Below are 26,795 nucleotides of genomic sequence, written 5' to 3'. Positions count from 1 at the left end.
TCAGTGGAGCTTCTCCAATGTTTCAACCTCCCAAATGTACTGTCCTGTCCTGGGATAGCTCGGCATGGTTCTGTCTCAGTTAGGACAAGGACAAGCCCTGGCTCTTTGCCAGGTACAATGTGTTTGTTTTAGCTTGAAGTGTTGCTGGAAGAGCACATTTACACTGTGCTGAGGTTGTTTAATCTCCACGAGATAATCTACTTAATTTCCAATAATGCAGAAGATAAAAAAAACATGAAACTTTTTTCAGTCTTTATACCTTACACTAGGTAATTAGAATTTTTGCCAACTTTCTATTTTATAACCTCTCTCGAAAAAAATAACTATATAAAAGAAGCTTTTCAGTAAATAAAAAAGGAATAGTTGTAATTGGATGGTCTCACTAAAGGTCAAATTGGCTGTGAAAATAAAAAGGAGGTTGTCGCCACGAGGAGAAAAACAAAGACCACCAAGCTGGGCCTGAGGTGGCTTGTTGACTATTAAAGCAAAAGTCCTCATGTCTGCTCAAATATTTTTTTAACTTTAGGTATAACTGAAAAATTGTAGGATATTGAAAGTATACATCACGGTGGCTTGATATACATGTACATTGTGGAAGGGTTCTCCCCACTGAGTTAATTAACCCACTCATCAACTCACATATTTATCTTTTGGGGGAGGAGGGAGGGGAGAATATTTAAAATCTACTCTCTTAGCAAATTCAATGATATGATGTATGGTTATCCACTCTAGTCACCATGCTTCTCCTCTCTGTTTTTATGAGTTTGAACTTTTTTTTCTTTTGGATTCCACGTGTAAGTTACACCACGCAGTATCAGCCTTGTCTGTCTGACCTACATCACTTAGCACCTCTAGGTTCAACCACGCTGTCACAAATGGCAGAATTTCCTCCTTGCAACTGAATAATATTCCAATATATATACAGACCACATCTTCTTTATCCATTCATCCCTTGCTGGATGCTTACGTTGTTTCCGTATCTTGGCTGCTGTGAATAATACTGTAATGAACATGGGAGTGCAGAGATCTCTTCTACATCCTGTTTTCTTTTCTTGGATAAATACCAGAAATGGGAATGCAGGACTATATAGTAGTTTTATTTTTAATATTTGGAGGAAATATACCATTTTCCATAGTGGCTGCACCACTTTACATTTCCACCAACAGTGCCCAAGGGCTCCCTTTTCTCCACATCCTGGCCAACACTTGTTGTTTCTTGCCCTTTTAATGATGGCCATTCTGACAGGTGTGAGTCGATATCTCATTGTGGTTTTGATTTGATTTCCCCTATGACTAGTGACGTTGAGCATCTTCTCATGTGCCTGTTAGCCATCTGCATGTCTTCTTTGGAAAAATATCCATTTAGTTACTCTGCTTACTTTTTAATCAGATTGTTCTATTTTTTGCTATTGAGTTGTATGAGTTTTTTGTATATTTTAGATAGTAACCCCTTATCAAATATATGATTTGCAAATATTTTCTCCCATTTTGTAGTTAGTTGCCTATTCATTTCTTTGATGGTTTCCTCTGCTATGAAGAATCTTCTTAGTTTGATACAATCTCACTTGTCAATTTTTGCTTTTGTTACCTTTGCCATTGGTGTCAAATCCAAAAAATCATCACCAAGACCAATGTTAAGGAGCTTACGGCTTATGCTTTCTTCTAGGACTTTTACAGTTTCAGGTCTTGAAGTCTTTGATCCATTTTTAGTTAATTCTTGTGTATAATATAAGATAGGGTTCCAAGCCTCGTTCTTTGGCATGTAGCTGTCCAGGTTTCCCAACACCATTTATTGAAGAGGCTGTCTTTTCTCCATTGTATATTCTTACCTCCTTTGTCATAAATTAATTGACCATACACGCTTGAGTTTATTTCTGGGCTCTCTATTCTGTTCCATTGACCCATGTACCTGTTTTTATGCCAATACCATACTGTTTTGATTACTATAACTTTGTAATATAGCTTGAAATCAGGGAGTGTGATGCCTGTAGATTTGTTCTTTTTCCTGAAGATTGTTTTGGCTATTCAGGGTGTTTTATGGCTCCATACAAATTTTAGGATTGTTTGTTCTATTTCTGTGGAAAATGCCATTGGAATTTTGATAGGGATTGCATTAAATCTATAGATTGCACTGGGCAGTGAGGACATTTTAACAATATTCTTTCTTCCAATCCATGAGCACAGAATATCTTTCCATTCATTTGTATCCTCTTCAATTTCTTTCATCACTGTCTTGTAGTTTTCAATGTACTGTAACCTCCTTGGTTAAATTTATTCCTAGGTATTTTATTCTCTTTGATGCAATTGTAATTGGGATTGTTTTCTTAATTTCTGCTCCTGATAGTTCATCATTAGTGTATAGAAACACAACAGATTTTTGTATATTGATTTTGTATCCTGTGACTTTACTGAATTCATTTATTAGTTCTGACAGTTTTTTAGTGGGGTTTTTATATAATATAATGTCATCTGCAAACAGGCAGTGTTACTTCTTCCTTTCCAATGTAGATGCCTTTTATTTCTTTTACTTGCCTAACTGCTCTGGTTAAAACTTCCAGTCCTATGTTGAATACAAGTGGTGAGACTGGGCATCCTTGTCTTGTTCCTGATCTTAGAGAAAAAGCTTTCAGGTTTTCAGCTTTATTATTATATCATGACCTTCTATCTCCCTTATTACAGTCTTTGTATTAAAGTCTATTTTCTATGGTATAAGTATAGCTACCCCTGCTTTCTTTTGGTTTCCATTTGCATGGAGTATCTTTCCCATCCCTTTACTTTTCTAAAAATGTAGCATGGAAAGCAACTATCAAAGGGATTGAACAAATAACAATAAAGGACAATGAAAAGTAAAAAAAAATTTGATAGAATGAATATAACCTACCTGTATCTTTTTGCTCTTGGGTTCACAGAAATTCTTCCTTGGCTTGATAGCTTGAGGTACAACAAATTTTGAAGAGACCGATTCTAATGACTTCCCATAAAATCGTTGAAAACGATGATACCTTTGCACAGATTTAAGATGATGAGGATCTCTAGATTTTTCTGGAAAAGAAAAGGCTTAAAATGCAACACTACTACATATTTTCAACAGCGTTCTCACTAATCCTTCACACCATCCCACACACACGTGCACTTTTCTTTTTAGTTTGGAACAGTAACTTAGGCTGATGACTTTTGTTAAAGACGGAATCTTAAATCACACCATCTCTTCTCCACAGAATGATTCCTTACTTTATTTAAAGGATGCAAGGGACAAAACACCCTTTTATTGTACACCTCTCAAAGCAAATATCAAGATGCTACAAAGAATGACAGATTCTGGGCATTACTTCTGTTTTGTGCCCTGTGAATGAAGTTAAGAAGGGGGAAGGTAGGGCTTCCCTGGTGGCGCAGTGGTTGAGGATCCACTGCCAATGCAGGGGACATGGGTTCAAGCCCTGGTCTGGGAAGATCCCACATGCTGCGGAGCAACTAAGCCCGTGCACCACAACTACTGAGCCTGCGCTCTAGAGCCTGCGAGCCACAACTACTGAGCCCACGTGCCACAGCTACTGAAGCCCACACTCTGCAACAAGAGAAGCCACCACAGTGAGAATCCCGTGCACCACAACGAAGAGTAGCCCCCGCTCGCCACAACTAGAGAAAGCCCGCACGCAGCAACTAAGACCCAATGCAGCCAAAAATATAAATTAATTAATTAATTAAAAAAAAAAAAAGAAGGGGGAAGGTTAAGGCCAAATCAGGAAGATGTCCATCTAGGGTATCACGGCTTCTTGTATCACTTGACAGAAAAATCCTTACTCCAGACCATGGCCACAGAGCCAAGAACTTGGCAGCTCAGAAAGACTCACTGTGGAAAACTCCAATGACATAGGAAATCCCAACACTCAAGGTATGACTTCCTCCCATCCCCAGAGAAAACTACAGCACTCACTTCAAGGGATTGTTAAGCAGGCTGATTTTTCTATATCTGTATCTACATATGTAAATCAAACGGCTCCGAAGGATGTTAATGATTGATCTAAAAACTCCCTTGTAGTTTTCAGGGTATTAGTAGTTGTTTCTAACAGCAGGCTGGCAAGTGTTCCGTAGGAACATGCTTACTAGGTCCACTCTGAGATTCTTCTGAAGGTAAGTTCTGTCCACTGGAAGCAGGGTGGGAGTGAGCATGGGGTAGACAAAAGAAGACAAGGGATGAGCCGGGGAAAAGGGTCCCTGAGTCAGTCTCGGCTAACTTGCTCTCAGTGGTGCCACAGCCTCCGTCCCGAGCGTGAAGGTGGGTAAACTGCTGCCCTTGTTATGGGTGACGTGAAAGCAGCTGCTACTGCTTGCAAGCCTATCTATAGCCTCAGTATTTCTGCCATCAGGGAGCACACAGGTGTCTTAAACTATAAACTGTCTTTGCTTAAAACAGCTGCTAACTTTTGTGGGACAAATGCCACCTCTGTGCACTTGCTCCTAAGACAGCTGTGTGCCCCTGTACACATGACAGTCAGCAAAGTGGGGCTCTTTCCTCACCCTCTTTACTGACATATATCTACGTACCTTGTACATTATTGTTATTCAAGAAATAGAAAAATTTTTCATTGTAACATAAAAGGCAGAAAGTGAAAGAGATGTTAAGGTATTTCACCAGAATCGCAGAACTCACCATCAAACTGACCCTTTGTCCTGTCATAATCATCACTAAGGGGTCTGTGGGAATGCCAGTGCACAAGCTCATCAAATTCTTTCTGCTTGACCAGTGAAGTTACAATAGGATCATCGCTATGAGATGAAAAGAAATATAGGCACATTTTAAACTGCGTGCCTCCCAATATAGCACAGCATAGATCTCATTTAAAAAAAATTTTTTTTAAAAATCATAGCCACTTTTCCTCTTTCCGAGATATAATATGGGTGATAGAATCCAAAGAGCAGTTTAATGGGGCTTCAGAACCCAGAATCCACCCCATATCTCGTGCCATGGACATCAACAAATATTCATCCACTCATTCATTAATTACAAACACACAGCTGGAATGATTTTACTCTAAGGTTAAAACTATGTTGATTTTTAAGCTAGTTAGGATCACAAGACATTGGTAAATTTGAAACTAAGCTCATTATGTGTTACAAACACAGGTTACATCTAATATAACCTCTTTATAAATAATCTGTCCAACTTTGTAAAAGCTCTAATGAGTCATTCATCCATTCCACCCAGGGGCTCCCATACCTCGTTAGGAAAGGCAAATCTTTCAAAAGGTCCCCGGCAAACTTATCAACCACCTGACATGACACTGGAATAAAACCCAAATTAGCCATCTTTTCCTTGGAGGTATCTGTAAAAAAGTAGTAAGACAAGGTCAAATGTGAAACTTTCATACAGCAATGTTACATATCATTTTCTAAAATTTCACATTTAAAAAAACATCATGTTTCATTGATCTTATTTATTTATGTTAATCAATTCTAGCCCTTCCCATAAAGCTATTTTTTCCACATTAAAACATTCTGGAACATGGCAGAATATAAAGAAATAGGCAGCAATTAGGCATGTAGGTAGGTAGATAGAAGGATAGATAGACGGATGGATGGATGGATGGATGAAGAGATACACTGACAGACAGAAAAACACCTATGTTTCTTATTTCAAATGTTTGTTCCTTTTCTTATTTCCTATTATGAGACAAGGAATTTAAATATGGAAGTCTCACTCAGAAATCTCATATATGCTTTTATAAAAATAAAAAAGAAGTAGGGGGAAAATACAGATGTCAATGAAATTATGTTATATCATTAGTCTTCTCTTACATCCTCCTTGATGTTATGCCCATGTACACCTACATATGATAGATGGATATCACACGTCACATATTGATCGTATATACAACAGCTGGCTAACAAATGCCCCTTTATCTAGTGTCTGGTTCATAATTCTAGGTGAGCTGCAATTGCCCTGCTCGGTATTTCCTTGACGTCCACCGTTCCTGCGTTTGCCTGAAACCTTCCTACGAGTCCCTACAACTCTCCCTGAGCACTTTCTTCTTACAGCCTTGGGCGCAGCCAGAGTCCTAAGGATTTCATGCCCCCCGAGACTTGACGAAACTCACAAGGTAAATACCCCAGCTACCTTGCTCTTTGGGTAAGACATCTCCAAAGTGGTTTGCACACAGTTCTAGGATTCCCAGTAATACTTACCTGTAGTTGCCCACGTGGAAACCTACGCAATAACACGGCCTGCACCGACTGTGTTTTCTTCCTGGTATTACCTAAGCACTCCCTTATTGGATCTTCCTGGGAACAATAAACTTGCTCTCAAGCGTCTTTGTCTGGTGGAACTCATTCTGACATAATGAAAGGGGATATATATTCTTCCCCTGTACTCTGAAAAATACACTTGTATCAATACATCCTCAACCCCCCTTAGCATTCTTCTTTTTTTTTTAATTTTAACATCTTTATTGGGGTATAATTGCTTTACAATGGTGTGTTAGTTTGCTTTATAACAAAGTGAATCAGTTATACATATACATCCCTTAGCTTTCTTTGTCACTTTCCATCTGGGGTCATTTTATTCTTCCTGAAATTCATGATATAGAAATGTCTCCAGTGACGACAGGATGATGGATAAATCAGCGTTTGTATTTTGAAAAATGTCCAAGCTACTCATTTCTTAAAACTGTATTTTAAGAATAACATATGATTTCATTATGTTCTGACTTCTATAATGATATTTGGGAAAGTCTATTATTAAAGACTAATTTTTATTCCTTTGTAAGTAACTCTGGTCCTTTTAAGATATTTATTTTTTACATTCTCTAATCCCACTGCATCGTGCCTAGTGTGTATATTTGTGCGTGTGCGTGTGCACGTCCATACGTTTGCTTTGTCCCGCTCGGGACTCATCATATGCCCTGAGTGCCCAAATCCCTGTCTTTCATCGTCCAGGCAAACGCCAGCCACGGTCTCGTCAAATATGGCCCAACCTACACTGGCTTGGCCTCTCCTTCCAAATCTCCAAATGAACAAAAGATTAGACAGCTTCACTCTGTCTTCCATGTCTTTTAACATGTATTTTATCATTTTTTATCTCTATTTCTTTTGTTTGTTTTCCGCTTCTTTTAAAATTTCTCCAGCTTGAGATATAACTGACATATAACCCTGTGTAAATTTAAGGTATGTAATGTGTTCATCACTATTGTACCTGTAGTTCTTTTGATCTACTTCTAGCTCACAAATTCTCTCTTTAGCCAAATCCAATCAGCTTCTGAACCTATCTATTGACAGTCTTTTCATTTCTACAACTTTGAATATTTTAAAATGTGAAGATGTTTCCTATCATTTTGTTTTTCACGTTTCAAATTTCATATTTTATTTCTTCAAGCATTTTTAAACATACATATAGTATATTCTACTTGTGACAATTACAAAATCTGAAATACTTAAGAGTTCTCGTTTTGCAGCTTACTGTTTGTCCGGGGGCTTATTTCTCTGCTGTTTATAAATTTGCATGTGCACTCGTATGTGGCAGAGAAGCCCTGTAAAATCAGGGTATATAAGGATGTTCCTCTACAGAGAACACGCCAGATTCCTTTGATCGCTTGAAGGTTATTTTCCGGCTTAGAGTTGTCTTGACTCTGCTGACTGAGTACACTGAAACCCAGATTCTTAGGAGGGCAGACCTACAATTAGAAATTCTCAGAGTGACCCAGAGATCAGTTTCTCCCTTCATGTTTGGCTCCTGGAATTTCCCTCCTATTGTTTTGAGCTTACTTACGATTTTGTAAAAAGGTGTTTAGTGTCTCTTATCTAACTTTTCCATCATTACACACAAGAGATTTTTCACTTGATCTACACTTCAGATTGATAGAAATGGAAGTCACTGGCTTTCTTAAAAATTGGCAACAACGTTAGTTACAAGGAAAACATATCACTGTTCAAAATTATACTCAAAGGATTATCTCCCCAAGGATATGACAGTATAGGTCATTTTAAATGCACAGCACCCGAAAATTATTTATACTTGCAACATTTAGTTACTGGTGCTTTCAAAACATTTTCAGAGGAACGATGCTTTTATTTCAAATTAATTTAGAGATTTATTACCTTTGATTGGTGATGGATCCTTTTTAAGAAAAGGAAATTGTTCTGTTCTCAGAGGAAATGGCTTTCCAACATCAAACTTTGTGACCAACTTTGATACAGTATCCCAGAGATGTTCATAATCTTTCATAATGCCATTTCCCAAATTCAAATGTAGCCCTACATGAGTTCAAAGTAGTAAACACTGAAAGTCATTCACACATACACAGAAGCATACATTTTAACTAAATTCACAGAGCTCTGAAATACTTGTCAAACAGTGAAATTTTCTGTGAGTGCCACACGGAACCTAGAGCCAAACGGTCCCTAGTGTTGACTGTGGGGCTGAAGACTTTAAAGTTTATCCTGTTTCCCTATTTGATAACTATTAACATTATAACTGCCTTAACTAACAATAACAGATGGTGAATATCTAACTATTCTTCAAGGTAACAAAAAATGTTATGTCACACATAACTTTATAATCAATAAAACAGAATAAAACTATGATTTTTCAAAAATGAGAAAGTTTGTAGAGGATTGCTAAATTTATTTGTAGCTAACTCATTCTAACACTTGCAATATGTAGGAACCAAATCTTAGAGGTCAAAGAAGCTTCAATAATGCTCAATCAGTTTTAGTTCTCTTAAAATGTCTTTTATTTTTCTTTGACTACAAATAAACAGCAGAAGATTTCTTCTAATAAAATTATTCAAAGAAAGAAAAATTAATTATATACAACAAATATATAAATCAGCTTTATCTTTGGAAAAACTTAAAATTCCCTAAATATCTAATAGTAGTACATGATTACATTAATTAGAGTAAATATTCTGAAAAATGTTCTGTGTATATTTAACTGAAAAATTCACCTGTTAAAATTATCTAGAAATGCCAAGTTCCCAAAGACGTATTTTTTCCAAAAATACTTGTGGAGTAATATTAAGTTAAAAATATTTTTAAATACAACATTCACTCTGATTGCAACTAAGTAAAACTTATATACACGCATAAATAAATATCTGAAAGAAAATGACTGCTATATGTTGCAAGTATAGGAAAATAATTTTGAAGCTTTAAATCCTTTATAATGTTTATCTCTGGGTAAAGGCATAATTATTATAAGATACTAGGGTGGTACCTTGAACACTTTCATTTTCATAGTAAAATGCTATATTCTTCAATAAAAGCTCATCACTTAAGTCGGAAAGGTGAGTTAAATCCAGATTCCAAAATTCAAAAACGTCTATATTACTTAGGATGAGGTATTCACACCACTTTTTCTGAAATTGGAAATAAAAACCAAGTTAGTGACAATTTTTACATTAGCAAGAACCTAGAAGACTTCAAACATCTCAATAATCCAACTGAAAGGCAAGTGGGCTGGGCTCTTCCATTCTTACGGACGTGAGCCCTTCCAGGCTGGGTCATAATGAATGTGTCACACCTTGAAAGATTTAAAGTTAAAATAAAATCAGGCTGACCAAGAATGATTCAGCATAGTCCTTATTCCCAGTCACAGAAATCCATACTTGACTCTTACAACTTTTCTCCCACAGATACAGGACTAGAGAAATACTTCTGCTTTCAAATGTGCCTCTGTTCTTTCCTCAGGGTTTAATGCTTCCAATGTTACTTTCAGGTCAAAACAGCATTTAAAAAAAGAGCATTTGATTGTTTAGGGGATCCTTCACAAAGATCCCCATCCACCTACATCCCTGGGCAGCTGTGTTCCCGCCTGTCACGGGCAGAACGTCTTCAGCGGCAGCACTGAGCTCAGAACAGGGCAGCCGCGACCCAAGCAAACGCAGCGCACAAACCTGGTCATCCCTTGAGTCGGCGTTCGAGTTTGGGGAGCTGGGTTGAGAGGGAAAAACGGAGGCTTCTCTGCTCCACACACGATAACACACCCAGGCTCTCCAAACGTGAATAACCTCTTTATCTATATGGATGTGGAACTTTAACAGCGTTATCCAATAGAAGTGGGACGCAGGCAAGCTGCATACGTTACCTTAAACTTCCATATGTTTCTTAAACTTTTTTCACATAAAAAAAAAAAAAAGCTGAAATTCATTTTATTTTATTCAACCCAACATACCCAAAATATTGTCATTTCAATGTGTAATCAATATAAAAATATTCACAGAATAGTTTACACGCTTTTCACACGAAGGTTATGAAATCTGATGTCTCTTTTAGACTTAGGCACGTTTCAAGTGCCTAATACCCAAGTGTGGCGATCGGCTCCTACCCTGGACGGCCCAGCTCTAACCAGGTGACTGAGGATGGCTGTATAGGATTCCTGATGAGGTCACAGGTATCAAAGAATCAGGAACCCGGTACCTAGGGTGGAGTTTTACTTACAAATAAAACACGAACGAGCTCTCTTCAGGGCCATAAAGCTGTGGTCCTCAAACTGCTGCAAAACCTCCCCTGGAAAGATTATTAAAGAGAAGACAGGGCTTCCCTGGTGGCGCAGTGGTTGGGAGTCCGCCTGCCGATGCAGGGGATGCGGGTTTGTGCCCCGGTCCGGGAAGAGCCCACATGCCGCGGAGCGGCTGGGCCCGTGAGCCATGGCCGCTGGGCCTGTGCGTCCGGGGCCTGTGCTCTGCAATGGGAGAGGCCACAACAGTGAGAGGCCCGCGTACCGCAAAAAAAAAAAAAGAAGAAAAAGAAAAAAAAAAAAAGAGAAGACAGCTTGCTAGGCAGCATCCCCAGAGGCTGATCCAGTAGGTCTGGGGGGAGCCCAAGAAACTGCATTTCTAACCTGTTCTTAGGATGCTATTGGTCAGGGGGCTGTACTTGGGGTACCACTGCCATGTAAGGGCTGTCCCCACCCCCGGGCCACAGAGCCTCTCCCATAACAGCACTGAGTAAACAGAAATATGCGCAAACAGGACACCAAAGCTTCCTCACTGGAGCCGCTTCAGCTGAGAAGTACCTCCATGTCATCCCCAAGTGTCAAGATTTGAGCCAACATGAAACTCTCTCTTCCACGTCCCGAGCTACCTTCCCCAGAAGCCTGAGGATATGCCCTTCACTGTGAACATTTCAGAGGCTGAAATTATGTTACGAACTTAGGCTTCTAGCTCCCAGGTGCTACCAAAGTGAAGCATGGAGAATGGTGAAGACAGATCAAGGCGGGGGCTCACCCAGGTGACAGCCCTCCCCACGTCGGGAGAGGAGAAGATGAGGAAGGGCACAGACTGGGAAGCTGGGCAGAGATGAAGGTGGACCTCGGCTTGGTCACTTATTAGCTGTGCTAATGGGCCCCGCAGCCCTTCTGAGCCCAAGTTTTCGTTAGTAAAATGAGGACAGAGGAGGAGTGACGTGTCTGAGTGAGGCAATAGAGGTCAAGGACACGCACAGAATAAACGGTAGGCCCTCCCAACACATCCAGCAGTCCATGCCATCCTAATTAAAGGTGATGTCTTCTACCAGCCAAAGCCACAAGGAATGTCCTGCAGGGCCATCTTAGAACATTCCGTAAGGCAGAAAGATTTTGTAATGTTCTTTTCAACTCGTGCTCACTGTACCTAAGAAATTGTTTATAAAACTCTATAAATGAAAAGTATCCATTCAGAGCATTCCTTTAAATCTGTAAATCAACACCACAGTTAACACATTCATACTATTCAATAGTTGAGCACATGTAATTCAACCTCAATAAAGTTGACCAAAAATTAAGTATTTCTCAGAAATAAAATTACAACAGAGCACAATATTATCGATGCTATAATGTGTTATTTCAGGATCTGACGTGCTGTATCAATAGGCTCAGTGTATTAAACTGGCATGACTTATATTAAAATGTCTAAAGTGAATTAAATGGGAACTAGGAATAGAGTCTTCATAAACCTTTTAATTAGCCACAGTCTGCCTCTGCCTGACAGAACCAAAAACGCCTAGAGCAAAGCTCCCCAGTGGGACCTGGGACACAGGAGAATGCTTTCACTTGAGCGTCAGCAACCCCCATGATACTGTGTCCACCACCTCACAAAACCGTTGAAAACTTCTGTCAGAGCAGTTGTGAATGTTCACAAGTATGACCCAGGTACGCATCGACGGACTTGTCTGCACCTGAGTTGCAGCTGCTGACCCGACACCTCTGTCAGCTGTTACAGTAAATACAGTCTATGCACCACCAGCAGAACTAGTCCAACCCATCACTTCTCAGTCACCCTCAGGTCAATCCCCTCCAGGGTCTGCACTGCATCCCCCCAGCCAGACCCCAACAGGGGCGTTTACACAGGGGTCGCCTCGTCTCAGTTGGAAGAGGGTGCCCTCCGCTCAAGATGCGGCCCCAGGGGGACAGGGCTCTCCTGTGTTCTGCTCAGGCCACAGACCCAGCCCCTTGGACGGAGACTGGCTGCTCGCTGGCTTCCACTGGGTCCCCTGGAGCTCATGTCTACCAAAGACAGCCCTGAGACGCTGAGGGACTTGCCACGACATGTCCCACTCATCTCGCCTGCCTTCTGAGGACCCTCAAGCCCAGAGGCCCACCTCCGCACCCTCATCAGCCAGCGGGACTCACCCGGGGCCTGAGGACCTCAGATGCCCTCCCACCCCTGGCAGCACAGGGGCCACATCTCCACCCTTCGTGCCCGGAAACCAACTGCATTTTCTAGACCAGTCCTCTGGCACTCGCGGCCCCAGGTCTCTCGGTGAGGCCACCGTCTCCCAGTCTCCATGCTGCCGACACGTCCTCTCTGTCACAGAGCCCGAAACCTCAGGGCGGACTCCATCACGCTGCCCACCCCACGCAGGGGACCCTTCACTTATTCTCCAACGGGGTCCCCTCCTCACTCACGGACACTCTATGGGAAGGGGGAGGGAGGCGCAGTGGGGGCAGAAGAAGACAGTTGTCATTTCAATAATATTTGTTATACATGGATCAACGTACAGCAAGTTCCCTACATACGAACGAGTTCTATTCCAAGAGCTTGTTCGTCAGTCCAATTTGTTCGTAAGTCCAACAAAGTTAGCCTAGGTACCCAACTAACACAGTCGGCTATATAGTATGTACTTTCATAGATTTATAATACTTTTCACACAAAGAATACATAAAAAACAAACACAGGATAGTAAAGTGCACAAAAGCACAACCACTTGTAGAGGAACCATGCACAGGACAATGCATGCCAGACACATGAACTAACTTACGTGACTGGACGTGCGAACACACGTTCACATCTCTGAAAGTTCGAAACGTGAAGGGAACTTACTGTATTATTATTTTAAAAGCCAGGAATTTGGCTTTTGTTTTTCCAATCCCCAAAGTAAGGGCACCTGCCAGTCTAGCCAGAGGCCAGGCTTATGAGGGAGAGGTAGTGCAGAAAAGCGGTTTTCAAAGACGTTCTTCACCTGATAGAATTCGGGGAGTCCATGAACTTGGGTCAGAAAATTACATTTTTATTTTTGCTAACCTGTGGCAAACTTTGTATTTTCTTCCATTGCAAACCCAGACAAAATACCGTCCCTCCCAGGCAGTAGCTGGGATTGGGCACCAGTAGGGATCACAGATGTTTTCATTATAAGCACTGCAAACATATCGAGATATTGTTGACACTCACCATCCATTGAAAGTATGGTATTTATCTGATTATCTAATGTAGTAACAAAGAAGCACATGTGTTACTATATCATAAACGATACGGTTATAATATTTTGATAACAGTATTTCATCATAACTGATTTCCCTCAAAACCTTATTTGAGGCATTTATATTATTCTGGGCCATAACATTCATCAGATAGCCACAGGGGCCCAGAACAAAAAGGCTAAGAAGCCCTGAAGAATTCCTTTTTGTGTGGTTCTGACACACCTGTCTGCTGAGGACGGAAAAGTGAGGAAGAGGGGACCACAGTGCAGATTGCGGCCTTTCCCGATGAACAAGCACCTCCCCTGCCACCTGGCTCCATGCATGGCTTGACCACAGGATGGAGAAGAGGGGGTGTCCTCGTCACTTCCGATCTATCCTCCTCCCCCGGCCCAAAAGCCTGCCGCCATCCGTCTGCTCCGTCTGGAAGCCCCTCCTGACCGTGCTCCTAGGTCCCCCACGTACCCAAATAGCGATGACTTTCCTGCCTGGCGCAGCTTCACCAGCACCACAGATAACTTCAGCCTCCAAGAAGACGATACCATCGACACTTCTCGAATGTCTTGTATCCAGCGATCCCCCTCACCCCTCTGACCCAGGTCACATTCTCCCCAACATACCCATGCCTGCCATCACCAGGACCTGCTCTCCGTCCTTGCCTTGCTTTGGGCTCCCCCATGAAGCAGACCCCGAGCCTCAACTTTATGGAAAAGCACTAATTTGTGACTGCTCTCAAGAGGCGCCCGTGAGGGGATGCAGAAGTGAGATGGGAAAGAAAAGAAAACCAGGAAGGACCATGTTTCCCAACCCACGACCCCTGTGGACAACCAGACCTTAATTCCACTGGGGAATTCTGAGAGCGTAGAGCACGTTTCAGGGTTACCTGCCCCGACGTGTAAGGAAGCTGGGGTCTCCTGCACCCAGCCCTCACCTGCCGTCGGTGGGGCATTACACCCCAGCATTTCAGACCCAGAAGGTCAAACCTTCAGGCAGAGAATGGCAGGCATTTACAGTAAGATGGGAAGTAAGGGAGAGGGAGAGACGGGCCAGGGAACGACAGTCTGCCAAGCCCCGAAGAGGGGCTCCTCACGCCCACCGCCTGCCCATCCTTCCAGCCCTGTGTAATGGCCATCACACTCCTTCACTGATCACACCAGGTCCCCCACGTCAGCAGCCCCTCTGCTCTCCCCCTGCACGATAGGGTCCTTGTAGCTTGTCTCTGGTGCTTTGTTTCCTAGCCCAGCATTTGCACCACCCCCTTGCAAAGATACGGAAACCTCTTTTCCTGTCTTCTTTTCCATAAAATGGTACAAATCCACCAAGGGCGTCCGCCCCGCCTAAACTCTCTTGTTCCTTTCTGTACATATCATGCCATCAGCTGGCTTCCTTGTGCCTGCGGCCATGTGGTTAGGACCCACCGGACACGGAAAAGTATATGATAACACATACGGGTGCCACTATAATTCTTTTGTCAAGTATGTCAAGGGAAGCCTCCAAAGTACCAGGCAGGACAGGGTGGTATGTCCCTCTCAGTAGAGCTTACTCTTCCCTGCCTACAGTAAGTGTCTCCCACATATTTCACTGTTCTTAAACTTCCGGGCCTGCTTCCTCGCCATGACTTTGAGCACATGACTTTGTCTCTACTTCACAGAGGAAATTCACACCAGCAAGCAGGAACTGTAAACAGACCCCACAACCTCCGTCACGGCCAATCTGTACCATTCTTTCTTCACTCTCTCCTGTAAGAACGGCCATACCCCTCCCTCCATAAAAGGGCATCCTCCGCATGCCCTCCCCTCACCTGACTCTCCCTGTATTTTCATCCTATCCTCTCTTAGTTTCCATGATCAGCATTTAGACATGCTCCATCTGTCATTTTAAAAGCACTCTTTTTTTATTTTTTATTTTATATTGGAGTACAGTTGATTTACTCTGTTGTGTTAGTTTCAGGTGTACAGCAAAGTGATTCACTTATACATATAAGTGTATAGATATAAAAGAGTATCCACTCTTTTTTAGATTCTTTTCCTGTATACATCATTACAGAGTATCAGGTAGAGTTCTCTGTGCTACACAGAGGCCCTTATTAGTTATCTATTTTATATAGAGTAGTGTGTATATGTCAATCCCAATCTCCCGATTTATCCCTCCCCCCTTACACACCCTGGTAACCATAGGATTGTATTCTATGTCTGTGAGTCTGTTTCTGTTTTGTAAATAAGTTCATTTGTATCATCTTTTTAGATTCCACATATAAGTGATATCATATGGTATTTGTCTCTCTCTGTCTGACTTACTTCACTCAGTATGACAATCTCTAGGTCCATCCACGTTGCTGCAAATAACATTATTTCATTCATTTTTAGGGCCGAGTAATATTCCATTGTACATATGTGCCACATCTTCTTTATCCATTCCTGTTGATGGATATTTACGTTGATTCTACGTCTTGGCTGTTGTGAATAGTGCTGCGAAGCACTCTCCATTGACCCAGGTGCCAGCTCTGCCCTTTGCCGTTCCCTTATTCTCAGCCTCTTACACAGAAAGTTCTCTCCACCATTATGTTTTCCCTCCCACTCACCTCTGAATCACTGACACTGACTTTCCTCCCCACCACTCTGCTCACCTGCCTCTTGATTCCCAGCAGCAGTGAGCCCTGTGCCCTCAAACCCAGTGGACTGTGCTCAGTCCTTAACCCCCTACAGCTCTCGACACACCTGATCCTATTAGCCACGCCCACATTTGGAGACACGGTTCCCGTCTCTCAGAGCCATTCGTTCCCCTCTCTCCTCTCCGTCCATTTCAGCCGTTCCTTCCCAGCACCTCAGCCTATGTGGGACCACTGCACGATGGACTTTCTCGGGTCTCTGCCCCGGGCCCTCTTATCATCTCTCTCCCAACGTAATTTCGTCCACTACATGAACATCCGTGGGCTGATGACTCCCAATCTTTACGTCCAAGGCATCCCACTCTGCGGAGCTCCAAACCAGTATTAACACAGCTCACCTGGTACCTCCATCTGGGTATGTCCTTGGACCCTCAAACGCACTCTTTCCAAAACTGAACACACGGTGGCCTCCACCAGCGTCCCGTGGACCATGGCACCCTCCCCTCCCCCTGGAGGCTCAAGAGGAGACTGTCCCCCCGACTCTTCCCTGCCCCCGCCGCTCACTCACTAAACCTGTCAACTCCACACCTCAAATCATGATCGACTGCCCACTGCTGTCCAGCCCTCTGCCCATGCCCTTGTCCCCAACATCAGCACCACTTACAGGCACGGAGGTGACAGTCACCTAACTGGCTTCCCGAGTCCACGTGTCACCTCTCTGATGCACCCTCTGCACTGCACCTGAGACACCCGTTTTGAAATGAAAGTGCCACTGACCTAGAGACCATCCAGCTGCCTCTCGCTGTGCTTGGCATCAGGTTACATCTCCACCCTCCTAACAGCACCTGAAGGGGCCACAGGGTCTGCCTCCGACCCGTCCCTTCCACTTTGTCCCTTTCCTGTGTTCTTTCTAGTCCAGGGACACTCGGTCACGCCATCCTCGACACGATCACACAGGCTGCTTTACCTCCTAGAACCTGGTGTGCAGCCTCCCTCCAACCTGCTAACTCCTACACACAGACTTGGGTTACTTAACTTCTCTTCATTTCTTAAAAGTCGTCATCCTTTTCAGACTGAGTTCAGTCTTTTTAGTATCAGATTCTAAAGCGTCCTGCAGTTTCTATCCTGCAGGAGTAGTTTTAAAAATTCCTTATCTGTCTCTCCCTGCAAAATGTAGCTCTGTGAAAGTGCTGCGTGGGATGGGTGAACACCTTCTTTTCCTGTGATCCACACGATGCACGTGCATTAAATAAATATTTGTGGACCGGCTTCCTAACTGATTGGTTCTAAAACACTTTCCTTGGACATTCTGACTATAAGTATCAAGATCCTTAAAAAATGTCCATTCAAATTGATCCACTAGGGCTTCCCTGGTGGCGCAGTGGTTGAGAGTCCAACTGCTGATGTGGGGGGGACGGGTTCGTGCCCTGGTCTGGGAAGATGCCACATGCCGCAGAGCGGCTGGGCCCGTGAGCCATGGCTGCTGGGCCTGCGCGTCCGGAGCCTGTGCTCCGCAACGGGAGAGGTCACAACAGTGAGAGGCCCACGTACCGCAAAAAAATAATAATAATAAAAAAATAAAAATAAACTAATCAAGAGTATACTTACCATTGTTAAGAAAGTCTGAATGTCCTTAATCCAGCGGGAAGTGATGAATCTGGTACATGCTCTTTGGGAAAGAGGTAAGTGGAGGAGAAATGCCACGCTGAGACAGTGCAGTCTACACCAATCTGTCACCCCCTCCAGGGTGGGGCAGTTCGTCTCCACCTGCATCAAATAAAGAAGGTGGGTCAGAGGACCGTGGCCAGGACACCACCTGATGCCTGGGCACCTCAGAGAGGGTGCAGCTGCACCACGTGGGCAGGAACCACACGCTCTTACGCTGTTCACTCTGCATTTTTGCAAAAGTTCTTTTCTTCACATAACACACACGTTGGGTAAGAGAGACAGGGAACCGCCAGCTTAGTAGCAGTTTACATGAAGCAACTTCCTGTGTTCTTAGTTGAGCCCAACTTCACATGAGCTGACCCAGCAGCACATGACGTCAGGAGCTCACAGGATTCTGCACGGCGGGGCCACACGTGAAATGCTCCATCTCTTTTCTCCCAGGCGTCCTATTTTAAAGGTTATATTGAAAACTACCAGGGTGAGAAAACCGGTACAATCTGAAAACGTACCCAAGTGGACAAAGGGTAAAGTGGGCATATTTAACCTGATGAGACAATGTTTGCAGGGCTGTCACTGGAACCAGACTGAGGCTCATTCAGTGTGCCTCCACAGGGCCAGACAGGGTCCAACGATGAGAAGCCCCAGAGAGACAAGTGGTTTAGTATCACTTTTGTGATCATTTAAAATGGCACGCCTAGCCATCTACGTTATTTTGCAAAGACACTATTCAAGCAGACCTAAAGGACACAGGAGAAAGATGACGAGCCCTGTTCGTTTCTGAAACTATGAAAGAAAGAGACCAAACTGTGTTTCTCTTTCATAAGAATCTTCAACCAGGAGTTCCCCAGCACTCAGGTTGTAAACAACACAGTACGTGTACACGTGTGTGTCTGAGTGCATGCGTGCACATGTGCAGACACACAGGGATGGCTAGTTGGTTGGCAAACAAACCCACACCAGTCTACAGAGTCTCAATGGCCTGTCAGCCCTACAGAAGTTGTGGCTTTAGCATCTGTCCAGCCACGACAGCAGGAAGCTCCTTGCACAAGGCAGTGGACAGAGTGGAGCTTGGATAAGACAGACAGACCTGGTTTCAATCCACACTGTACTTCATCCTTGGGTTTGACAAATGTTCCCTGGACTCTCTGAACCTCAGTAAGAATCACAGCACCTCCCTTAAACTGTTGTCGTGAAGACTTAATGGCACAAGGCATGTAAGAGCCCAGAACATCATAAGGGGGTAAACTCTCACCAAGGGCCACTTTCTTATCTTCCGCTGAAGGGCTGGACACATTTGACTAAAAATGTACTAAGGGAAACATCTGTGAGTAGAACACCAACCCATCTAACAGCACAATAGATGTTTCAGTAAAATCAAATAAATAAAATTTCACTGGTGTTTCACGGTAAACTTATCATACCTGTTGGATGTTAGCTTTCTGAGCATCAGTGGTCTTCGATCTGTTTTCTAAAAAGTGATGGTATAAACTCAAAGACAAGGAGCACGAAGTAACACAAAGAACTTGCCGAATGTCAGATCCTTCCGGCCACAGTTGCTTAAGCAGAGAAATAGTTTCACATGCCTGTCACAGAAGGAAATTGTAAAATGTCGTGGTATTTAGAAAAATGTTTTCAATCATAAATGATCTTACTAGAAGAACTCGTACCGAAGAGAAAAATAGATATGGCTACACAAAAACATTTCTGTTTAAAGCAAGAAACAAAATTCAAAATGGGAACATAATAAGTATTTCAATGAAATTATTACAAGTTTAAATATGTAAAGAGCTCCTATAAATCAATAAAACATCTAAGCCTTTAATAAGAGATGAGCAGATAATTCACAAAATACAAATATTAATAAAAGTGTTCAACCATTTTAGTAACAAAAAGGACAATTAGATAGCATATTTTTACTTTCAAATTAGCAAAGTATATTTTAAGGATAATAGCACTGGAAATCATGTGACGTGTCATTTCTCTTATATTCGCAAATCAGAGTATACATAGGCACAAGTTACTGCAAAGCTATTTGGCAATACATATGATTATCATTATGTATGTTGATACTTTCTGATTGACTATGCAAGTTCTAGGTATGTAGGTTAGGTAAGTTATACAAAATGTGTACCAAGATTTATGCTCCAAGATGTTCATCACAAAGTTATCTGTTAAAGCCAATTTTCAAACAATTTAAATGTTCAGCATTAGAGAAATATTAGGCATCCAGTAAAAATAAAATTTGTGAATAATTTTTCTGATAATCGGAAAAAGTGGTGTATTAAAGTCTGTTATTAATATGTTTGTCTGTTAATATTATTATAGTGATATTAATTTCCTGGTTTGACAAACGTACCTTGGTTACATCAGATCTTAACACTGGGGGCGGAAGCTGGGTGAGAGGTATATGAGAACTCTGAACTATGTTTGCATTTTTTTAGTAATTAAACAATTCATTCAAATCAAAAGATTTTTAAAAGTTTCAGTACCTCTTCCATCATATCTTTCCATTTTAAATTTCCAAAAAGACGTCCTAATGCTAAAACTCTACATTCCTTCAATTGCTTAATCAGGGTTTTATAAGCATTCTCAAAGTGCTTTTCACTCTGCAAAAGAAAGGCAAGTCACATAAATCATCATAAATAATATATCACATTACTTTCCAACTAAAGAAAATCATATATTGAAGATAATATTGTTACAATATATTTCTAAGTTAAAAAAAAATACACTAATGTAATTACAGATCATCAACAATGCTTTTAAAGCCTGCCTGTCTTCGCCAAATTAATTTTTCTCGAGGTCCATTTTATTTTTTAACAACTTCATCAAGGTATAATTAACATGACACAAAATCCCCTCACTTTAAGGGTACAATTCAATGGCTTTGGGTAAATTTACAGAGTTGCGCAACCATCGCCATAATCTAATTTTAGAACATTTTCAATATCTCAAAAAGAAACAATTTACCCATTTAATGCACTAGATTTTATTAGAAAAAAAATTCAAAGAGACACAGAGAGAATAGCATAACCGCCTTCCCCAGGTAATGAACATCCAGCAACAGCCATTATCAACATGCATGGCATTTTTATACACATTTCACGCAGTCCTCAAATTGATCAATGAAATCACCTCTTTAAGGTGAGTGTTCAATAAACTAGGAAATAAATTATTTTACCAAAAATAAAATCCTCCATTAAAAAATGTCTTTCTTGAGAAAAGACTAGCAAGGAAGTCTGTAGGGACTCTTCAAACACAGATTCAGAAACTGCTCTAACAGAATAAAAAATGAAATGAACGGATTACAGGACCTCCTGTCACTACAAAAAATAATTTTTTAATTAAAAAAAAAATACACACACAAGGCTGTTCCTACTCACAGCAGGCAACCAGAGTTGGAAATAGTTTAATGACTGAAGTTCTAACAAAAGCAAAGTAAACTATCTTATTGGATTTTGTGATAGCCATCCAGATGTGGCCAGTGCCACGAGGGGTGTGACCCTCAACTCAAAAAAGTGAAAATGTTAACTGACACAAAAATCATTTTGATGATATATAGAATTGTCTTCACATTCTAAATTCCCTATTAGTGAAAATTAGACAGAAACCAAATTTATTTCTAAAATTGGTGAGCATTTTTGAACTCCCAAACGTTCAATACAGTCATTACCAATTATACCAATACAGCAAAATAATAAGATCACAGGATTAAAATTCTAAATACTTTGAAAATTCTATTAATGATTTAATGTTAAGAAATAATTTTATTTCAGGGACCTCCCTGGCGGTCCAGTGATTAAGACTCCATGCTTCCGATGCAGGGGGCACTGGCTGGATCCCTGGTCGGGGAACCAAGATCCTATGCGCCATGCAGTACGGCCAAAATATTTTTTTTACTTTTTTTTTTAAATTGTATTTCATCAACTTTCACCATTGTTTTCTCATGAAAAGCTACCATATTCACCATCATTTCACTAGTATGTGGACACGTGTCTGGCCTTCCTAAGTGGAGATGGAAGCGCATGCCACACTTAAGCACCGAAGTGCTGGGGTCAGGCTGCCTCTTTTAAAATCCAGGCTGTATTACTGGATTTGGAATTGACAATGGGCAGATTATTTGTTCAAGTATCTACTTCATCATCTGCAAAACACAGACAACACTAACACCTCCCTCACAGGGTCACTGTGAAGGTTAAATAAAGTGACTCATGGGAAGCACCAAGCACTACTGTTATGACAACAACTGCCCGATAAATGACTGCATTTTTGTTTTATTATTATCATTTCTGTTTTTCTACACCTCTCTGTTAAACCTATGATAATTTCCATAAAAGAGGGAGAAATAAAACTGAGTCAAGTAATGCAGAAAATTTCGTGAAATTCTAAAAGTTTGTCTTTTAGGTGCAAACTACCTTCTGGAAAATCAACTGGTGTTTGTACTTGCTCGGCATAAAGTACGCGTAAAGTCGAAGGACATCGGATGCTTGGCCCGAGAAGAGCACGGCATTGACATTCATCGCCCAGGACTGCATGATTAAAAAGTTGAAAAGGTGTACTTGTAGATGGCTCAGGCTTTCATCGGCAACGATCAGAAAATATGGGTAACTGTCTTCCAAGAAACTTTTCCACTCTTGTGAGAAGCACCCAGAAAAGTCCGTTCGGACATCAATGTTGGTATTATGCTGAAGGTGGAGAATTAACGCCATTCTCAGAGGAAGCAATTCAGGGACGCTGTTGTATGCATGTTCAGCATCCTGTGGGGTAGACAATTTTGAAACCATCATTTAGCCGTCTACTAGTTTTGCTGGTTAACACATACCATGAAAGTCATTAAAGGAACAGGTTCCAACACAGTCGTATTCTGTTTTATAGTCAGAACATAGATCCTCGATCCTTGACTGTCATTTTGCAGATACATGCCACAAATCACAATTTCGGTTTAAATACATGTTCCCCCTTTAACTCACACTTTCCCTTCCCATTCTAATTCTTATCCTCTCCAATCTCACTTCAAAAAGAAAAAGGAAAGAAAAATATGTAAAATCAAATGGTAGCTATAAAGCGTCCATAGGGAAAGCTGGGGTGGATCACGCTGCAGGGACAGTCCCAGGTCACCCGGAAGTAGCACCGGTTTTTATCAAAAGCCCACAATTCATGCATTGCTCTCAGGCAGTCAGCAAGGCTCAAATATCTAACAATAATATGGATCACAAAAGAACTGAACTGACATGCACTAAAACCTCCAAGAATAACACACTGGTTACCTTTAGGGATAGAATGAGGAGGTGGTGGTAGTATGATACATACATGTATTTGAAACTGTTAAAATTTCATTAGTTATATGCACATTCAAATCAAGGAAGACCAGGTATCTTCCCTTGGATGTATTTACTTCAGAGCAAATAAGAACGAAGCAACGTTGGTGAGTTTGATCCACCTCTGGGCTCAAACAGACTGGTTTTTTTTTGGTTTTTTTGTTTTTTTTAGTTGCTGGGAGTAGGAGTTTATTAATTTATTTTTGCTGTGTGGGGTCTTCGTTTCTGTGCGAGGGCTTTCTCTAGTTGTGGCAAGCAGGGGCCTCTCACTATCGCGGCGCGGGGGCCTCTCACTATCGCGGCCTCTCCCGTTGCGGAGCACAGGCTCCAGACACGCAGGCTCAGTAGCTGTGGCTCACAGGCCTAGTTGCTCCGCGGCATGTGGGATCCTCCCAGACCAGGGCTCGAACCCACGTCCCCCGCATTAGCAGGCAGACTCTCAGCCACTGCGCCACCAGGGAAGCCCCCACAAACTGTTGAGTTTTGAAGACAGAGGTGGACCTACTTGGAGTTGGGAGATTAGAACCCGGAGATCAGCTCAGTTGCTTCCGAGGACACCCCTCCCCCTCCTCCAGGGTCCTGTGTGTCCTCACAGGAAAGCTCCATGAGGGCAAATAAAAAATAATCCTCTACAAATGACCCAATTTCATTCCTTTTTATGACTGAGTAATATTCCATTGTGTATATGTACCACATGTTCTTTCTCCATTCGTCTGTGATGGACATTTATGTTGACCTGGCTATTGTAAATAGTGCTGCAACGAACACTGGGGTGCATGTTTCTTTTTGAACTGGGTCATCTGTAGAGACATGGATGGACCTAGAGACTGTCATACAGAGTGAAGTAAGTCAGAAAGAGAAAAACAAATATCGTATATTAACGCATATATGTGGAACCTAGAAAAATGGTACAGATGAACCGGTTTGCAGGGCAGAAATAGAGACAAAGAAATAGAAACAAACGTATGGACACCAAGGGGGGAAAGGGGGGAGTGGGAAGAACTGGGTAATTGGGATTGATATATATACACCAGTATGTATAAAATAGATAACTAATGAGAACCTACTATATAGCAGAGAGAACTCTACTTCACTTTGCTGCACAGCAGAAACTAACACAACATTGTAAAACAACTATACCCCAATAAAAATAATAATCATCATCCTCAATGTAGTAATTTCTGAATACTGGGATCCTGGGTCACTTTTTTTTTCTGTTCTTCCCTTTAAATTTGCTGAATTTTTATAGATCTACTTCACTTTGAAATAAGAAAAAAAACCTACTTATAAAACAATGTCATTGTAGTCTCAGTTCTCAAATCATACAAAAGAACCCAACTGTCACGTTACCTTGAAGAAGACGACGGCAAACTGTCCTCCTTTATTAATTAGATCCATAAGGTAGCATTCCACCAGGTAAAAGAAGTGCAGGCCCTGTTCAGGCCGCAAGGATTTCTCACAGATGTATGTCATCAGCAGTGAGTCTCCATCAATCAGAAAAAACTCAGACTCAACAAAATCATTCAACAGACTGTCATAACTAAAATACAAACAGTGAAAATGAAAAATTACACGAAGATGAAATCAGGCCCCAAAGGCAGCAGCTTTACTATCATTATTATCTTCATCATCATTATCATCAATAGCTTGATTTACTGAGTAATTCTTTCACATTGGTCTCTACACTGACTTGCCAAAGACACCCACACGCATGAGTGTTCTTCACAGGAGGAATCAGCATCACCTCCGCTCAACAGGGAAGGAAACTGAGGCTCGAAAACAGAGCACATTATCTAAGGCCAAAATGTGGGCCGGACTCAGGGACTGAACACCTATATCTGAATATAGACCTTCCTGCTTCATCAATCTCATCCTTTCTAAAGAAGATGTGGCACATACATACAATGGAATATTACGCAGCCATAAAAAGAAACGAAACTGAGTTATTTGTAGTGAGGTGGATGGACCTGTCATACAGAGTGAAGTAAGTCAGAGGAAAACAAAACAAAACAAATACTGTATGCTAACACATATATATGGAATCTAAAATTTAAAAAAAAAAGGCATGAAGAACCTAGGGACAAGACGGAATAAAGAATAAAGACACAGACCTACTAGAGAATGGACTTGAGGATACAGGGAGGGGGAAGGGTAAGCTGGGACAAAGTGAGAGAGTGGCATGGACATATATACACTACCAAATGTAAAACAGATAGCCAGTGGGAAGCAGCTGCATAGCACAGGGCGATCAGCTCGGTGCTTTGTGACCACCTAGAGGGGTGGGATAGGGAGGGTGGGAGGGAGGGAGACGCAAGAGGGAAGAGATATGGGAACATATGTATATGTATACCTGATTCACTTTGTTATAAAGCAGAAACTAACACACCATTGTAAAGCAATTATACCCCAATAAAGATGTTAAAAAAAAAAAGAGAGAATTACTGTAGAGGGAGGAGACATGGGAACATATGTATATGTATAGCTGATTCACTTTGTTATAAAGCAGAAACTAACACACCACTGTAAAGCAATTATACTCCAATAAAGATGTTAAAAAAAAAAGAGATTACTGTAGAGGGAGGAGACATGGGAACACGTGTAAATGTATAACTGATTCACTTTGTTATAAAGCAGAAACTAACACACCACTGTAAAGCAATTATACTCCAATAAAGATGTTAAAAATAAAAAAGAGAATTACCGTAGAGAGAGGAGACATGCGAACATATGTATATGTATAGCTGATTCACTTTGTTATAAAGCAGAAATTAACACACCAGTGTAAAGCAATTATACTCCGATAAAGATGTTTAAAAAAAAAATACATGGAAATTGTAAGCATGATTTCGAGAAGATTGAATAAATGCTCTCAAATATGGGAAAAAAAAATCTCATCCTTTCATAAAATGATGGGTTCATTGACAGCCATGGACAATAAAGCAAGAGAAGACTGTTTCCACTGACCATCAAACAGCTCTAAAAGTTCTGTGTTCAACAATCTCATATATATATATATATATATAAAAAATACTATAATACATATACTAAGATAAATGATAAATAGATATGTGGATAGATGGAAGGATGGATGGATAGATAGATAGATAATAGACAGATGGTAGATGATAGATAGATGAAAGGTAGATAATCGCTTTAAGGCCAATCCGATACACAGCGAATAAGATGTAGAACTTTATATCTCTTGATTTATTACTACAACACTCACTCAGCTTCTGCCATTTGATCCAAAATCAACTGTGACATGTTCTCCAAAAGCTTCAGGTACTTTTCTAAACCCAAAAAAAGAGAGAGAGAAAGAGAATGAATTATTTTCAATCAATTCTTTTTAAAAGAGCTATCATTTACAAATTATTTGAGAAAGAAAAAAGTCATAAAGTTAATTCTATTAAATCTGTGTAGCTTGCAGAATCATTATTTTACAATTTATAAATATTTTAAATTGAAAATTACCCATTCTTGCCACGTGCCTCCAACCTGATGGAAAATATTAAATATAGCAAATATCCTTTACTGT

At 41.3% G+C, this 26,795-nt stretch overlaps 1 protein-coding gene across 1 annotated transcript in view; it reads right to left on the bottom strand.

Moving 5' to 3' along the window:
- The window catches only part of DDX60 (DExD/H-box helicase 60), a 57,024-nt gene extending 30,471 nt beyond the window's left edge, over nucleotides 1-26,553 (bottom strand). The window contains exons 1-12 of the mRNA XM_060153637.1: nucleotides 26,487-26,553; nucleotides 24,611-24,800; nucleotides 22,358-22,699; nucleotides 20,432-20,548; nucleotides 19,423-19,525; nucleotides 18,252-18,268; nucleotides 17,883-18,035; nucleotides 9,209-9,350; nucleotides 8,092-8,247; nucleotides 5,219-5,324; nucleotides 4,652-4,767; nucleotides 2,882-3,042 (exon numbers count right to left, since the gene is read on the bottom strand). Coding sequence (XP_060009620.1) covers nucleotides 2,882-3,042; nucleotides 4,652-4,767; nucleotides 5,219-5,324; nucleotides 8,092-8,247; nucleotides 9,209-9,350; nucleotides 17,883-18,035; nucleotides 18,252-18,268; nucleotides 19,423-19,525; nucleotides 20,432-20,548; nucleotides 22,358-22,699; nucleotides 24,611-24,800; nucleotides 26,487-26,524 — 1,641 coding nt within the window. The 5' untranslated portion in view covers nucleotides 26,525-26,553. The remainder of the gene's footprint in view (nucleotides 1-2,881; nucleotides 3,043-4,651; nucleotides 4,768-5,218; nucleotides 5,325-8,091; nucleotides 8,248-9,208; nucleotides 9,351-17,882; nucleotides 18,036-18,251; nucleotides 18,269-19,422; nucleotides 19,526-20,431; nucleotides 20,549-22,357; nucleotides 22,700-24,610; nucleotides 24,801-26,486) is intronic.
- Between the last annotated feature and the right edge of the window lie 242 nt (nucleotides 26,554-26,795).

This window comes from Lagenorhynchus albirostris, chromosome 7, assembly GCF_949774975.1.
Source record: "Lagenorhynchus albirostris chromosome 7, mLagAlb1.1, whole genome shotgun sequence".
NCBI classification, from domain to species: Eukaryota; Metazoa; Chordata; class Mammalia; order Artiodactyla; family Delphinidae; genus Lagenorhynchus; species Lagenorhynchus albirostris.
The sequence above is the reverse complement of the archived record's forward strand: the minus strand, read 5'-3'. Positions and strand labels throughout refer to the sequence as shown.